This window comes from Vanacampus margaritifer, chromosome 5 (assembly GCF_051991255.1).
Source record: "Vanacampus margaritifer isolate UIUO_Vmar chromosome 5, RoL_Vmar_1.0, whole genome shotgun sequence".
Taxonomy (NCBI): Eukaryota; Metazoa; Chordata; class Actinopteri; order Syngnathiformes; family Syngnathidae; genus Vanacampus; species Vanacampus margaritifer.
Genome location: NC_135436.1, coordinates 17244716 through 17262870, shown reverse-complemented (window position 1 = coordinate 17262870; position 18155 = coordinate 17244716). Strand labels below are relative to the sequence as shown.

Genomic DNA, 18155 nt, shown 5'->3' with positions numbered 1-18155 from the left:
GTTACACAAAAGGGCGGGGATTTGAACCAAGGACCACTCACACGCAGAGAATCACACCCATAGGTCAACAAGCCAAGTACGGGGATGTGAATATGTTCTCAAGTTCTACCCTTCAATAATAGAAACCAACAGGATCTGGCTGAATCATCTTAGCTAAGAGCATTCTTATTCATGTTTGTTTTAATAAATATAAGTAGGATGTTTTTTTTAATCATTACTTTACATTTATGTCAATGTTATTGCAATGATGTGATGTTTCTGGGTAACAGATTTGTATTTTTACCAAGATGGATTTTGCTTCATAACTCATGTTCCACAAATGGAATATTAATCAGAATGTCATGTTTAGACTAGTGAGGTCACATATAAAATATAATTGCCAAGAAAGGTTTAAGGTTGACTTCCACTTTATGAAGTAAATTCCCCCCGTTTTTATCCATCAAAGAGGGCGGCCATTTTGCCTCAAAATGACATCACAGACAACAACCATTCACAGCTCAGCTTGCGAACATCACATGACCAAACTCAGAAAGCAGGCGAGTCGTGATTGGTCTGGTTAAGGTTAGTCAGTTATTTAGGTTAGGGTTAGTCCAGGGGTTGGGAGTATTTTACTTTCTTTCAAACAAACTTAAGTTACGCAACGTCCTTCTGAGGACTTGAACTGAAAAACCTAACAAAGAAATCTTAATGTTGCACTGAATGGTGCTGTTGTTCACCTGTACGTGACCTTATATGGGCAACATATCAATCATGTGAGCCGTCATACTTCCTGTCAAGCTGCCAGACCATTTGTATAACTGATCATCATGATTCATTCGACAAATATCCCAAGTTTTTGTGCGCAGAAATAAACCTGGCTGACGCATAAATCTTCGGTGCTTTTGTCTATCCCTCACTTTGAATGACACACCTGGAAAATGGTCTCGGGATTTGTTGTGAGCCTCGGGCTATAGGACTGCGGTTCACAACCACTTCTTGCAAAAAGACACACTGACGTCAAATGACTAGACGAGCTCAGCAAAAAACCACATATATCGAGTCACAAATGATGTGCGTGCAGGTCATCAGTGTGAAAAATGTGCTTCTCGTGACGTATTTTAAGATTTTACCCTGGAGAACCCAAGAACCCTTTTCTTCTTTGGAAAATTATGAATTATACATTAAATGACTGCTATAAATTCACTGAACACCAAAATATATGTTTTTTCAATGTTTTTTTCAATTTATTCCCTAATTTAGGATTAGGGCGAAATTTGACCCTTTGGGATTTAGGGGTATCATTTCAAAACATCAGAATAACAAAAACGGTCAGTAAACTATTTAGAATTTAAGAAAATAATCAATCAAATACACAGCTACATTGAACAAAATATTTTTTGGGTTTTATTTGTTGCATTTTAGCCATCTTGTCACCACCACCCTGGCTCATGTAAGTACAATATTCATCCACTAGATGGCCCCGTGCAGGGGTCAGAAGTGGCACTCTGGACTTTTGAAGTAAAATTTGTAAAAAAAAAAAAAAAAAAGGTCTTTGTTATTTGAGTAGCAGAATTTATAGGGGCCAAATTTGACCCCGTGGGTTCTCCAGGGTTAAAGATTGTACTGTATGAAAAAAAACGACGGTAAGTAAGACTACATAATAGGAAAAAAACAGCAGTGATTCCCAACCAGTTCAAAGTGCAAATCAACAATACACTCACTGTAAACCTTAACCACCCTGATACTAACCAACCAATACCTTACTCCGACACCCCTACAGCGACTCCCTAATTTTCAAAAACCCTCCTCTCCTGAGTCTTGCATTTAGGTCAAATCCTGTGATCCAATGCTGTAATTATCTGCCAGTGTGTTGCTGCGTGTGTGCATTAGTGGGTCTGTCTGGGTCTGAAAGTCTTCTGGAAGAAAACAGGAGCAAAAGAAGATGAACTCTGTCCTATATCGAATGCGATTGTGAAGCGTGTTCATGTAAAGAAGATGAGCAATAAAGGAGAAAACGGTCAGGATTTTGCCAGCAAGCTTCCGACGAGAGTAATCGGCTGTCAAGCGCTTAAACGTGTGGTCGTCAGTCAAGCTGACACCAAGACCTTATCACCATCAGTCAAATCCTGCAGGCCATCAAATGAATCACTTCACCACGGTACAAAGTAATTCATCATTAAAAACAAACAAAGCGATGCTGCATCGATCAACTTTTGACATTTTAGTCATGCACATATAAACAAGGAGCAATGTTTTAATAAATAATTGCCACACAAGTGTAAAAACAAATTATCTGTTTATATGAAACAAAAAATCAACAAAACTAAGTACATGATAACGCTTACTACACATACTTCCTGCATTCTTCTCTCCTCATGTTTTTATTTTCGTGTTGTTAAAAAAATAAAAATAAAAAATCTGATTAATAAGCAAAACTCGTTAATTCTTTGATGCTTAATGACAGCGGTTTATATGCTGGCATTTTCCGCAACTGATTGATATTTTTCCACACAAACATGGATCAAAAGGCAAAAAAAAAAAAGGAGTAAGTGTAACCACCAGTGTAAGTACCGCCCTCACAACCGTGCTCATTACCGCTCACTTCAAAGACATTCCAGTTGTTGAACTTGACGGTTTATCATCAAGCGTCATGAAGTCCTGAAGTAACCAGTGGCTCCAATTTGACCCGTGATAGAAACACACCAATCGTCCGCTTTATGCTGCTTTACGTGGTTAGTCACTGGGGTTGATGCCGTTTTTTTTGTTATTGTAAAACTTTATACTGTATTGTTATTTGGAGGAAATAAGACAATGTCCAGTGGAAAATATGATAAATATATTTTTATGCTTTCTGATTAAATACACACACTTCCATTATTGCTACCATTTTTTAAAAACGTTTTCATAAAATATGTATTCTCTACTGTTGCTGTCAACACTGAATATGAAAAAAAAATGTTGCTGCAATATCTCAACTGGATGCCAGAAGACTCTGGTTGGAGGAAGACCAAAAAAAGTGGCCATAACATCAATATAGAGATACCCAATTTCTCCCAAACTGCCTAAAACCTTGTTTTGAGACGCAACAGTTTAAGCCGATGACTGACATTTTCACAAAAAATCGAGTCAGACAGAAGCCAAAACTGAGTCGCTCAATTAGCCTTAAGCCTACCAATGATCCTGATAGCAATGTGAAATAGCAGTGCAGTGAATTGAATGTATGAGCTGTGTGCAAAGGACTAGGACTAGAACTACCTCTCTCTATTCTTACAATCTCAAAGTCCAAATTACCCGTACTTTCTTGCAAACTTTAATTAAAACAAAGTCCGCTGAAAGCACAACTAACCTGATAACTGAAAGATGGATTTGCATTCCTACTGCTGATTCTGTCAAATAACATCCTTTAATGTTGGCTTTTTACAAATAACGTGGAAGATTTTGTACTTGTACTTGCTAGGGATGCAATGATAAAATATTGAACCGTTTGGTCCGCTCTCAACGGAACAATGCGCCTTTATGGAATGTGTTTTTTTCCCCTTCATATTTGCAAATCATTTTGCATTATGGCTTTATCGGCCAGTGTGTGTTTGTGTGTGTGTGTGTGTGTGTACCCACCCAGGTAGATGAAAAACCCTCCTTGTGAGGTAATGCCCCCCCCCACGCACCCCTTCTCACACCGTTAAAAGTATGATTACGAGTGAGTGAAAACTGTTGACAGAAACATTACTGCTTGGAAGCATTTCTTGAAACATGTCTCATACTTTTATCGAAGCACGAGCAATCGGAAAAAACACATCGCCAGCTCTTGGTACTTCCTGAACATAATGACAGCCGTACAACTTGAAAAGTCAACACGTGTTTATTATGAATCTTCTTCTGGAGAGCTCAGTATTGTTCATTCGGTAATTTTACCGATTTGACATGTCATCATCATTGTTCTCTTTTTTTTTTTTTATAAATATATATATTTTTTTATTTTGTATGTGGGTGGGAATGTGTATGTGCGTGTGTGTGTGTGTGCGCCCGTGTGAGTGTGTGTGTATTCATTAGTTCACCTAAAACCTATTAAAAAATCCCATACCGTTCATCTAAACCGAACACTTCCAGCCAGAGTCATGAGGCCGTCAGGAGACTCGAGGAAGGACCAAAGAAATTATGAATGCTTTTTTTTAACAAGCATTATTATTGCTAAAGATTTCAAAGCCTTTTTTAAGACGATTTGGACTACTGGATGAGGAGTGAAGTTCTGCAGACGTGACCCCTTTTAACCGTGCAGTATGGATTGAACGGTCAATGCTCATGTCATGGTTGTCGAGTTGATGTCGATTAATCGATGACATCACTGATATTTTTTTCGGTTGTCAACCAATTTGATCCGACCGGCCCCTTTTGTTTGACATCTCTTGTCACAGAAACATGTAAGCACTTTTTAAAACTGTTATTAAAGGAACTGCTTACATTTCTCTGTGATCCTCCAGATGGATGTCTGTGAAACATAAAAAGAAAGATGTTTTTAAAGTCAACTTTCTTTCTTTTTTGAGTCATGGAGATTTGACATGAGTAAGCCCTGTCACGAGCAATAATGTTAATATGCCACCGTCACGTAAAAAGTTGGACTGTTCACTTGGATGACTGATAATATTTCCACATTTCCAGTTTTCCACAATGACACAGTTGATTGCGAGCCTTTTTTACGGACATGTTGAGGTTTCACATATTTATATGATGGACTCTATGAACACTTTTTATGTTATTGTTAACTCGTGAATTGATTCCAACGTCTTCTGGCGTGACATGAGGTGCTCCAAATGAATTATAAACACTGCAAAAAATATTACTCTGTGTTTTTACATTTGTTACAACAAAGTGCTGTCAGCTTCACTTCTCTTCAATCAAAACATGGAAACGCTCTAATGTGTCCAAGTATATCAATGAGAGCTAATAATGATGCAGTGTGTATGTGTAATTGTAATATAATGGCAGATAAATATTGTTTTTATTGCATCAAGGTTCTACGACAGACTTATGTCCAGTTTAACCCCTGGGCGTTATTTTATTTTGAAATGGCTTGGTCAGAACCAACAAAAAGCCAAAAAATGGTCAAATAACGCCCAGGGGTTAAAGTGTACTTTTCCCCTTTTGGTACTTTTATTCTACTGGGATAGCTCCAGCACACCTGCGACCAATATGGATAAATGGATGCATCATGACTGGGATTTGTTTAACCATTTAAAGAATCATCGTTATCGTTAAATATAACACTTGTTTTGGGAGGGAATTCAGACGATCCTGTTTGTAGTGGAATAGCGAGAAGAGATTGTTTGCCAGCCATACAAAAGCCTTTTGGATAAACAAAGTCAGTCGAGGACACTTGTGGACCTGTAGCCATTTTGTTCACACGCACGCGCGCACACACTGGCAAGAAAACTGCAATGCGGAAGCTTCTCTAAGCCTCAATAATGTAGAATAATACCAGATTAGATACACCATTGTATCAATGGGTATTTGATTCGTCACTTGCTTTTTTATTTGTATCAATGAGGAGATAAATCATCTCTGAATCACCAGCAGCTTGTCTCCACGAACGCTATTGATTGAATAGCATAACTGACCTTAATTTCAATTTCAATTTTCCTTTCTTTTCTTTGGTCCTTCCTCGGGTCTCCTGACGGCCTCACGACTCTGGCTGGAAGTGTTCGGTTTAGGTGAACGGTATGAGATTTTTTAATAGGTTTTAGGTGAACTAATGAATACACACTCACACGCACGCACACACACATACTCAACCACATACAAAAAAAAAAAAAAAAAAAAAGAGCAATGATGATGAAATGTCAAATCGGTAAAATTACCGAATGAACAATACTGAGCTCTCCAGGAAAGAAAAAAAAAAAAAGCATAGCTGACCCCAGGACCGCAGTTTTTTTTTTTAAACATATACAATTTACACTAATGCAAATGTGATTTTCGAAACTATTAGTTTTCGCTCATAAAATGCATGTTCCTCAAATATGAGAAGAAGCTGGTGTACTAGGAAAAATCCCACGGAAGCACAGGGAGAACATACAAACGTTACGCCGGAAGGATCAGGGCCGAGTTTAATACCCCACATATTGTGAGACGAACGCGCTAACCACTTGCCCACCGTTCTATGAGTGAGTATGAGACAAATTCAAAACCATTACAATCCCATAAAAGTGCCTTTTTTCATTTGAGTTTCCTGGCCCCAAATTTCGTTTTTTTGCATCTATTCCATCACAAATAAATATTTAGCGAATGTTACATAAGATCTGTTATGATCATAACGTGAATTGTCTCCACGTTCACCCGGCGAGGCTTAATTGCATTCCCACCTGCCGAGTTCCTGTACATCCAGCCTGCTGGCTTCTTACTGTATTTTAATCAAATGTCAGTTGTTATTTTTTAAATAGCAGAGAGAACACACAGCTTAAAAGCTCTTCATTAACGACACTTCAATTTATTTTCTCTTGCTATCTCCTTCCTTCCATTAGCTCCCCTGTCTTGTCATGCTACATAATTTTTTTAAGCATGCAATTGACTGTAAGCTTCCCTCTTGCATAACTCATAATGGCTTCTAACGTGCAACTGGAGAGCGTTACAGTGGAACCTGTAAGGTTGTACGCAATCCATTCCGGTGCAATTATGGACCTCAGATTCTTTGGGATTTGGGGGGGAAAATTCAAGAAATAATGGAAGTGAAATTATTATTATTATTATTATTATTATTATAATCCTTTAACTACACAGGCCTTTTATTTTTATTTTTTTTAGATACTGTAACTTTTTACCATTCTGAACTACTTGTTCATAAAGAAGGGAAACGGGTTCTTGTTCTCGAAGTCTTCAATTCAGTGACATTATACAGACAAACATTTTGACTGAATTCCAAACAATACAACCTGATGGGAATTCAACCTTCGAAGTTCCTCTGGTCTGTCGCCTCCATTCAATCTATTTGAGATAACCTGTCAATCTCTGATTTTTGAGCACTGAATTTACAACCCTGTCGCTCTCATGCACGCGCCTGAGTTAAGACAAGAAACACCGGAGACAATTTGAAATTGAAGTACATCCACCGGCTGAGCAGATGTCAGGAAAGAAGTACAAGATTATTGCACGATGATGTTCTATACTTAATTACTGCTGCTTCTACTTCTGTTCTTTGTCTGCTGAGCTTTAGATGTGTGATGCGGTGGAGTAGATCAATGGCAGACAGGAAACAAAGTCACAATTAATCACTATTCTTCTGTTGGCATGTATATTCAAAACATGTGGGAATTGTGAAACTTTCCATCACTAATGCTGGTCATCACCAGATGAGTTGTTTTTTATTTACTTCTTTTTTTTTTTAAATTGTTGGGCCCTTGTCGGTCGCTATGCAGTTGATATGGTCCTGTATTTGTAACCCTTTATTTTGTCATATAGGCCTTTATTCTGTCATATAAATTCAGCATGGCCTTAGCTGGAGTTCACACTTTTGTCAGTACGTCGAGTTACTTTACATTACTTTGTATTTAATTTTTTTATTTTTTTTAACTTCCGTGTCATGTCTGTTTTTGCGTCCAAATTCCGCACGTCACGTGGCAAAAATGTCACAACTTCGTCAAAAATAAAGACATACAATTTCTGGCACTGGTTGAGATCTGAAGTACTATAAAAAAAAATCAACATGTTACAAATTCAACTGTGACCCGTGTCACAGAATCAAATGTATCACACACACACACACACTCACACACGGTTCTTAATGCAATACAGGGATGGAGACACTCGTACACTCATGACATCATCGGGGCTAAGTGCTCTTTGAAAACGGGTCACTGGTCCAAAGTCAACTAATCCGAGCGGATTGACTGACTACATAGACCCGTCACAATGAGCACAGCAAGCATTTTCGTTACCTGAAATAAATATTCTGGGAATACATTATTATCCCTCAAGGGATTCAGGGTCACCACCACACGGATCATTGGAATAGCTTCAACGCTGCATTCCGAAGAAACTGATTGCAACTGAGATGGTGAGGAGAGATCTGTGCAGGAAATGATCTTTTGTGTGTGAATGTGTGTGTACCTGTGGCCTTCTCTGGGTTGTTGCACATGAAGCATAACCACCCTCCCTCTTCTTCACTGTAGCCAAACAGGTCAAAGAAGCGAACCTCCTCCAGCTGCATCTGGAGACTGTCCAGGTCCTGAAGAAGCACAGAAGCACAAATAGCAAATAATGACATTTGAAATGAACACAACTCCCTTTTTTTCCTGTTACTCAGAGAAAGACCTGCTTTAAATGTAGCAGCCTTCTGTAAATCTGTGGTTGAAGATGTGTGGTAGGTTGGACACAATGAAAACACATGACCCACTTTATGTTGTGCCCCAATTTTAAGTGAAAGTCAACCTTAAACATTTCTTGACAATATGTTATATATGCCTCACTCGACTAAACATGACATTCTGATTAATAATACATTTGAGGAATATGAGTTATGCAGCAAAATCCAGCCATTTTTATCCAGCTCAGGGGGCGACCATTTTGCTACTTGCTGTCGACTGAAGATGACATCAACAGTTACTCAGGACGAAAAAAAAAAAAGGTGGGCAATGATGATGACATGTCAAATCGGTAAAATTACCGAATGAACAATACTGAGCTCTCCAGAAAACAAAACAAACAAAAAAACAGTTACTCAGGGCTCAGGCAACGACAATGTCATGTTTAGATTCTGCTTTCTTTGTGTGTCTTCCTTGGTCTTGTTAAGTGTGATCCTTCCCTTCCTCGTGTGATCCAATCAGTGCCCTCAGCCACTTGTGTCTTGCCCCAGGTGTGTCTTGGTGTGTTGTTAGTGTCTGTGTATTTAGTCTGCTGTCTCCCCTCTGTCTGGGTTGGTTCATTGTCTTTCCTTGTGTCATGCTGCCTGGTTTTTGCCTTGGTGTTCCCCCCATGTTTTGGTTCATGTTTTGGTTTATCTTGCAATTTGGAAAATCACCTTTTGTTTGTAGTAATTAAAATTCCTTTTTTGATTGAACCTCTGCCTCCTCGCCCTGTCTTCCCGCAATTGGGTCCTCAAACTCCCCCTTCTTGACAGACCAATCACAGCTCCCCTGTTTTATGCTGTGGGTTTGCCAAAAACATGCATGTGGCTAATTGAAGACTCCAATGATCAAATTATCCATACGTTTGTCTTGTAATGAAACAATAAAAGTTCCATAAAGCAAACACCAGAGCGCAAAAATTCCCTTGCGCAGCGTAATGAGAAATAAACAGTCACTAATCAAACACATGCACTTTTGTTTTAATAGTGCACTGATGTCAGTGTGGGTGCGTGTGAAAGTGTGCGTGCCAGGCTAACACAGCTGGATGGCCTCGACACGGCAGAAAAAGGTCCTCCAGGCACACTCGAATGACAATTTTAGATGAGGAACATATTTGCAGTTAAAACAACAGGATGTGGCCATGAAGTTTGTTTGGCTGCTGGATATCCTCATTTAACCCCATTTGGCATCTCAAGGTCACCCCTGCCTGGTTTACTAATTTTTGATAAGGTTGATGATTGGAAGAAAATACTTTGGTGGGTGCACATGTAGACCAAGACACTCATTTCTTATGTCTTCTAATATTGACACAATCAGATTCATCCATCCATTTAAAAAAAAAAAGAATTTTTTAGCATTTGCCCTCATTAGGATCAAGAGTGAGAGGCGGAAAACACCAAGACACAGAGACTACTTTCACTCATATTCACACTCATGCAATTTAGAGTCTTCAATTAAGCCAACATGTATGTCTTTGGAACGCTGCAGGGATGGACTGGCACAATAATCGGCCCTGGCATTTTGACTTATGCCCGCCGGCCCAGCCCATTTCGTGACCCCTTGGCTACCACGTAGCTCTACCACTGATGTTTATTGGTTCCGTTTGCTCTCTATATTGTAAGTGGAATAATGTCCTTTAAATTGTGGGCCGGTCTCTGGGGGGAAAATGGAAGAAAATAATAATTGAATAGCACCACATTTGCCCTGAACGTGGGTGGAAACTGAAGAAAACTTGATGCAGTAAGATGAGTGCCATGACCCATGACTTGAACCCGGGACCTTTGGCTAGAAGGCAGACGTGCGAACCGCTCTCTTTTTGACAAAACCATTGTTTTCTCAAGTGCGGCTCCACTCTTCCTCATGTTCCATCCTATCTCCCGTCTTCAGGCTTGCTCGCACCTCCTCCTCCTCTAGTAAACGTTATCAACAGAGCAGCTATATCAACAAAAGTTTCCACTCAGGATATATGAGGGGAGGGGAAAGGTGAAACAATAACCATTAATTATCTCCTCCAACCCAGACTTCCACTCAGCTCAATTTCCCTTCATATCTCCCGCCATGCCTCCTTTTCCTCTTCCTCTACTTTCCTTTTGAAATGACTTCAAAATAACCTCCACTCGCTCCTACTGTTACCCCATTTTAACTACCAGTTGTCCCTTTTTCACATTCAACCAATCTATCTCCTCTCCCCCATAAGTTCTCACTTTTTGTCATAAAACTGCTGAGCTGAGTCATAAAAGGCAGAACTTTAATTCCAGAGGCCTTAAACATCTCAACAGTCTCTGCTTTAAATCTCTCTGTCAGTAATAATATTATTCCCGTCTCACAGGATCCCGTTCCTCCCTCTCTCTCCTAATATGTTTTACATTTTGTTAAAACATCTTAAGATTTATTTTTCACACCCCACACACAGATAGGAACACTTCACACCATGCTTGCAACAAGCATGCATGTTCCCACTAACTTTCATGGACACAAAGTACTTTCCTTGAGTACATGAGGAAAAACAATGTGCTGTATCATGAGATTTAGAAGGAAATTGTGCAAAAAAAAGGTCAGCAAAATGAGCATCACAAATTGCATATGGCCAAACAACTGTAGCGCACTCTGCTGCTTTAAAACAATTCAAAAATATGACAGACATAATGACATACCACGGCGTATTAGGGCCACGTATAAATATATAATTTTTAGAGGGCGGGGCAATATTCAGAGAAAAAAACTCGCAAATTTGCCACTTTATAAACTCGCAAATTTACACGTTTTTTTCTCGGAAATTTGCCACTATATAAAGTGGCAAATTTGCCACTTTATATAGTGGCAGATTTGCGAGAGAAAAAAATAAAAAACTTACTACTCGACTGTTTGTGCCAATACTTTTAGGTCGGGTTTCCAAATAAGGAGATAGTAATTGCTTTAGCATAGATTAACCATATCATGTTAAGCATTCGCTCTTTGAACCGTTGTGTACGGCCACTGGCCAGCGACAAAGACGCCTCGCTTTGCAAAGGTCCACACCCGGACGATCATGCATTTACATTAATTTGTTAAAATGTATATTTACTTGTACATTTGTGTTTCCAGAATTATTATTTACACATTCATACATTTTGGTATTTTTTTGTACAAGTATCTAAATTGATGTGTCGAATCTGCTGCTCTCCGTCATTCACTTGCATTTACCTATGGTATGCTAGAATCTGATTGGATAGTGTTAGTCAGCTGATAGGGGATCAGGAAGCGTTGTCGCTCTGGCTGCGGTGAATGACGAGTAAAGTTTTCATTTAAGAACAAATCCGTCTCCATACAGCGTTTTTATTTTATGTGTCCCAGTAACCACCAACAAATCCTCACATGATTAGACTATAGCTACGCTACGTGTATTTCTCCTAAGTTTCTGAGGATCTTTTTCTCGCAAATCTGCCACTTTATAAAGTCGTAAATTTGCGAGAAAAAAACTCGTAAATTTGCGAGATTATAAAGTGGCAAATTTGTGAGTTTCTGAATATTGCCCCCGCCCTCTAAAAAAATATATTCATACGTGGCCCTAATATGCCGTCGTAATATGACAAGTGAAAACATGCTGAAAAAAAGTTTTTCCAGTAAAACATTTTTGCAATATGTGCACTATTTGTGGTGTGTGTTGCAGCGAGACTTCCCATAAATCGTGCTGAAATACCTTTCTGTGTGGGGTGGCGTGTTGCGTCATCGCCATGTGGAAGCTGTGAGCTCCTTTGAGTTGAGTCTTCCCCCAAAGAGAAGCTAACTTCTGAACACATTCATCTTCAGAACATAGCGGAACTTTGGACTTACTCTAAGAACAACAACAAAAATGACAACAAACAAAGTGGATGTTTGTGACTGAAATACGTGTAAAGATGAATGCAGAGAGTTGAGTTTTTATGATCGCAAGGTGCACCTGTAGATGTAGCAGCATGATGTGTATCCAAAGATGAGGTCGGCGGCTGCTCAGGTTAAAACTGGACTTTGTGTACAGGCAGTAATGACCCTTCAGGGGACAGGAGAACGACAGTTTGGCCACACAACCTCTGTTTGATTCTGTAATGGGGAAAAAATGCATTGACAATTCTTAATTGAAGGACTTTAAACCAGCCTAACTACCTTCATATATGTATATATATATATATATATATATATATATATATATATATATATATATATATATATATATATATATATATATATATAATCAAAACAGCATATGAAATTATATATATAAACACACTATCAATTCCACATAATTCATTGAACTCAACAACGAAAGAACTGTTTTTCAATTCTTTAAGACAATAGGGGACTTCACCTCAAACTGCAAATTGGCAGTCTTGTCCTTCCAAAACATTTTAAGTCAATCTGCATGAACAAAGCCTTTGTTATGGATAGGTCTGACTGCTTTTAATACAAGTTCACGTATGGTTTATGATGCATTTCGATCACATGAAAGAAATCATCATTTTATTAAATGTGACTGGAGCATTCGAAGAGAACAAAAACACAGATGATATTATGTGCAACATGGCGGCCAAATATGCTGTGGACCTAATAGTGTTGAAAATTGCACAAAATCCCTTGTACCAAAACAAAAAAATAGCACACTAAATAACGAACAAAGAGAAGAAGCATCTGACCTAGGTGGAAGAGAACAAAAGGGAATGAAGATAACTTTTTTTTTTTTTTTTTGCATTTTTCACATGGACTGTTGACCTACTGCTTCCAAACAAGGTGACCTGCCAGGACTACAGTTTAAAGGTGCACGCACACACATGCGCACATACACACAGCATCATCACACATTTTTTTTATAATGTTATATTGAGTCATGTCAATTTTTCGTATAGGAATGCAACCCAATACAACCCTCCCTTCTTTCCACCTGTGTCTTGCTTAATACTTACCAGATACAGTTTAATAAAACAACCAATTGTCTTTAATATATATCATCACTTGAATTTAGTAGTTTAAGTCCCATTAGAATGAAATGTATGCTGCAAATAAAACTTTTCCCCCCATAGTTCTCACATGGGAGCTCGTCATAAAAGCCCAGCCATTAATCAGGCATGCAAACAGTACCCTGACATGCCCTTTGCTGGCTCACTGCTCAGATTGAAGGAGAGTAATTTAATATTTGCTGAGCTCTGGTGTCTCAGACCCCTTGTTAAAACACACACATGTTGAAATTCAATTAAACCTAAAATGAGATGAAATCACACATTTATGCCCTCTGGATGGGATTAAGATGACTATGAAATTACTTACTTACCCATTGGAGTAATAAATCCATGTCTGGTTTAAGCTTAAAATAAAATGATGGAGTGCTGAGTCTGAAATACTGTTGCATTTTTTTTATATGAGTATGGCGCAGGCATTCCTTCATGGGGAAAAATGCAGTGGGTTAAAGCGCTAAAACAATAACAGAAAGATCTCTGCCAAAGGTTCGGTAACCTGTGAAGTCATTGTGTGAACTGCTCTGACTGAAGTACTGTATTACAATTTGGACTTGTTGTTTGGGGCAAAAAGAGGTGTTTTAAAAGACACACCAGACGCTGTCGCTGACTTCGTCACGGATCAAACATTGCGGGATGTCACGTCCCTTTTGTCGGCACCCACGCAGTTGCGGCAATATGCTGCTGTTGCTGGATTTGGTGTAAATGGCAAAGGCATGTATGCTGTTAGATCTCTGTATAAAAGAGGCTCATTATTGTTTACATTACTTCATATGTTTACATTTGCTGTTGATTGTTTTCTAGACTGCATTCTTGCTGAAATGGTAATATTTACAGTATTTTTTCGTGGAATATGAATTGATTCAGTTGAGCTTTCTGCCTGCTGCTCAGTGGTTGCTTTTGTTATATATATATATATATATGTATATATATATAATTTATTTACACAAGAGTTGATCAAGGACATTTAGAAAAAAAATCCAATAATAAAAATAATAATAAAATTATTATTATTATTTATGATGCATGTATTTAATATTAACACACACATGAATCTCTTTAGGGTTCATTCATTGACTTTCACAAATTTTTCACTCTCAATACAAACTTAATCATCATCATCACCATCATCATCATTAGATAAAAAATAAAAATAAAAATAAAAATAAAAATAAAAATAAAAATAAAAATAAAAATAAAAATAAAAATAAAAATAAAAATAAAAATAAAAATAAAAATAAAAATAAAAATAAAAATTAGTTTGTATAGTGGGTGAAAAATTTGTGAAAGTCAATAAATGAACTCTAAAGAGATGCACATGTAAGCTAATATTAAATACTGTACATGCATCACTGGCCATCTTACCTTCTATGACACATTGTTCTGGTATGGGGATCTGTTGGACCATGCCTTTACAAAACTCTCGGATCATCTCCAGATTGTCTCTTAAGTGGATGAAGAGTCTGTCAGCTACCCCCGCCTCTTGCACCTCCTCGTCTTTGTTCTTCTGCCCGCTATGAGTTCTGTCTGGCTCTTTGACCCCACTGTCTGGCGCAGGGGCAGCCGTGGATGTGGGTGCATTGTCTGTCAGTTTCTTAGCGGGAGGTGTCACTTCCTGGTGTTCTGCTGAATGCTGGCAGGGCAAAGTGCTGGTGAATGTGATGTTGTCTGGATTCAGTTCCACTTCTTCTCCATCGTCCCCGCCGTCAGAGTTGATGGATCGTGAGCGAACAGCTTGAAAAGCCAAGCTCTTGGACCTAAAACAGATCATAGTGTAATCATGGTAGAATGCAATATCAAGCCAACAACGACATTCTAGTTGATCCCTGCTACAAATAAATAAGACACTAGAATTTGCTTTTGAAACCACTGAAACACCAGTCACAAGGCCATACACCTTAGTCATGCTTGTTACATTTAAAGGGGAAGTCAACCCAAACATTTATTCTGACACAGTATTCTGATTAATATTGTGTTTGTGAAACTCGAGTTAAGCAGCAAAATCCGCCTCTTTTTATCCATCTCAGGCGGCCATTTTACCACTTGCTGGCAATCTGAAAATGACATCACAGTTGCTCAGGTCTCAGCTAATGACCAATCACAGCTCACCTGTTTTCTGAAGCTGAGCCGTGATTGGTCGTTTAAGACACCGTGTGTAGAACTTAGTGCCATCTAGTGGTGAACTTATAGAATGCAACAACAACAGACAATTAACAGACAATATCAGGCAGACAGGATGTGAGTGCTCCTGTGGGAGTTATCACAGCCAACTTTAATCAAGGCCAAAAAAAGTAGCTCCTCCTCCCATTCCCTTTAAATGTGGCGTTCCAGTCGCGCACTGACAACATAATGATAATAATAATAATAATAATAATAATACAGTGTGATGATTTAAAAATATATAATAAAAATAATAATAATTAATAATACAGTGTGATGATTTAAAAATATATAATATTAATAATAATAAGAAAAAAATATAGTGTGATAATTTATAAAGTATAATAATAATAATAATAATACAGTGTGATGATTAAAAAAATATATAATAATAATACGGTGCGATGATTTAAAAAATATAATAATAATAATAATAATAATGATAATAATAATTCTTTGAACAAATTAATTTCTACAATGAATCATAGGGTTTCATACCCATGAATAAAATGCATCTGACATCCACCACACGAATGTAGCATTTGTCTGTCTGTGCCCCTATCAAATTCAACAAATCAAAACTAATTCCAAACTGAAACACTCTCAGTCAAATTTGATGTATGCTGATGATCACATTCTCCCCCACCTGTTGAATCTCATCTCTCGTTGCTCATCCCTCAGCGCTTGGTTCAGGCTGTATCGCCGCTGGGGGGCGGGAGAGTCCTCCTGTACCTCTGCCTCACCCCCCGCCCTCACCGGCTTCCTCGGCTCAGACCCCCCTCCTCCTGTTCCTCCTCTTCCGCATTGAAGCGATACATTGGGAGATGGCGAGCAATGCCCATTCTCACTGTAACATACACGCACACAAAAGTAAATGTATTTAGGACGTGATGAAATTCACATTCATTTGTGTAGCCACCGTCTGGCTCACCTTTCGGTATTTCTCACATTCTCACGTTGGCTGGCTCTAGTTTTTTCAGCAGCCCCATTCTGCCCCAGCCTTTTTATGCTTCTTTTTATGAACTGCCAAGTATTCCCTCAATCTTGTTCTTTGTTCATGTCTCAGTTTCTTCTGCCAAAGTAGTTAATAATAATTGCTATGGCACTCAGTGGAGCGCAGACTTCAATCAAGGTTGAACTGTTAACAAAAGCGGGGGGGCAAAAAAATCCAATTTAGGCTAGTTTGTTCATATTTATATTTGTTTGTTTGTTTGTTTGTTTGATTGTCAGTATGCTAGCTATCAAGCTATTTTCTGGCTCATAGTGAATGACTTTAGAATGACTGAAGTAGGATTAAATGGACAAGCTCACCTGCGACTCTAATGAGGACAAACAATCTATTAGAAAGACTGTTTATAAATGTAATTGATACTTTCTGGAAATCAGTTGTGTAGATTTTGTATAAAAATATAAACATTCCGTTTTCACGCATGGTAAAAACAACACAAGTATTTCTTTGTCTCTCTGACAAAGTTTTTCTTACCACCCCACCCCGTTTCACTATCGTGAGAGGAAAGTACCCCAAGCAAAGCCCTCAATCGTGCACACAATGCGTTTCATCCTCCCACATGCGCACAAACACATGCTGACCTTTTGTTATGCAACACTGTGTGTGTTAATGGGGGGAGGGGGAGGGGCTTCATATTGTGTTAAAATTTTGAAAATTTTCCCCTCGATACAAATAAACAAAAGATAAACACAAACACACAAACCAGATTGTTCTCAGTGTTAGACCGGGTGGCCTAACTTTTTTTTGTGTCTAAAATACAAACAGACGGCAACGTTTAGTCACTTGCAAAGAGATCAGTGACACAAAATCAGTCCTCTTAGAAAATCTACAAACTGACCTAAAAAGGTGATGGTAACAGAACTCATGGAACAGGTCCTATTCGAGAGCATACATTTTTGTAATTACCAAAGAAAATTGCAATGAGTGCTAGACTTTGAACTGGCAGTCAATCAAAGTGCACATACGTATAGACACATACTCACTCACGTTCCCACCACAGGCAATTTTATAGAATAAGATAAAGCACACAAGAAAATAACTGCTCAGGAAAATATTTCAAGATAACTGAATAGCGTGCCTTTTGTCTAATTACGGAGAACAAAAGATGCGTGTGCCTCCTCTGACCTGCGACATGCGGTGGCACTCTCCTCCAGTCGCTTCCCCAGCAGTCTGGCTATGGCTGTGAACGAGTTGCTCAGCCTGTAGAGGTCTTTACCGTAGCTTCCGAGCAAAGACGGGTAACGGTCCGTCAGGGCTCGGATCTCCAGAAGCAGTGTGTGGTGAAAAGTGTGCTCCATGTTGCCCAGAAGAGATACCAGGTAAACCAAAGAATGGTGTGCATGTGCCTGAACAATAATAAAAAACACATTTAAAAGTATAGAAATACTTTTCTTCATACATTCAAATCTTGTCATAAAACCTTTGAACCCAACTTTTGCCTATATTGTAATGATTATTTGTAAATAAATATTAGATTTTTTTTTTTAAACTGGCATAGTTATTCTTAACCAAACGTATTTTATAAAATTTTTGGGGGAGATATTTCTGGTGAAGAAAACACATGAACGCACATTTGTTGAAGGCTTCTAGGTACTTTGTTTATTTTTCTTCTAAACACAAATATTTGACCCACAGAAAAGCTTCTATATTCTAAACTGCTTTCATTAATACTCCTGCTTAAAAAAATACCTCAATGATCAAACAAAATAAAAA

The 18155-nt window shown here is 38.4% G+C and overlaps 1 protein-coding gene across 2 annotated transcripts in view; it reads right to left on the bottom strand.

Annotated features, from left to right (window-relative positions):
• The window catches only part of veph1 (ventricular zone expressed PH domain-containing 1), a 59252-nt gene that overhangs the window by 5179 nt on the left and 35918 nt on the right, over positions 1-18155 (bottom strand). For both annotated transcript variants that reach the window (XM_077566107.1, XM_077566106.1), the window contains 6 exons: positions 17568-17788; positions 16080-16280; positions 14639-15030; positions 12229-12368; positions 11989-12123; positions 8074-8191 (listed from right to left, as the gene is read on the bottom strand). In XM_077566107.1, coding sequence (XP_077422233.1) covers positions 8074-8191; positions 11989-12123; positions 12229-12368; positions 14639-15030; positions 16080-16280; positions 17568-17788 — 1207 coding nt within the window. The remainder of the gene's footprint in view (positions 1-8073; positions 8192-11988; positions 12124-12228; positions 12369-14638; positions 15031-16079; positions 16281-17567; positions 17789-18155) is intronic.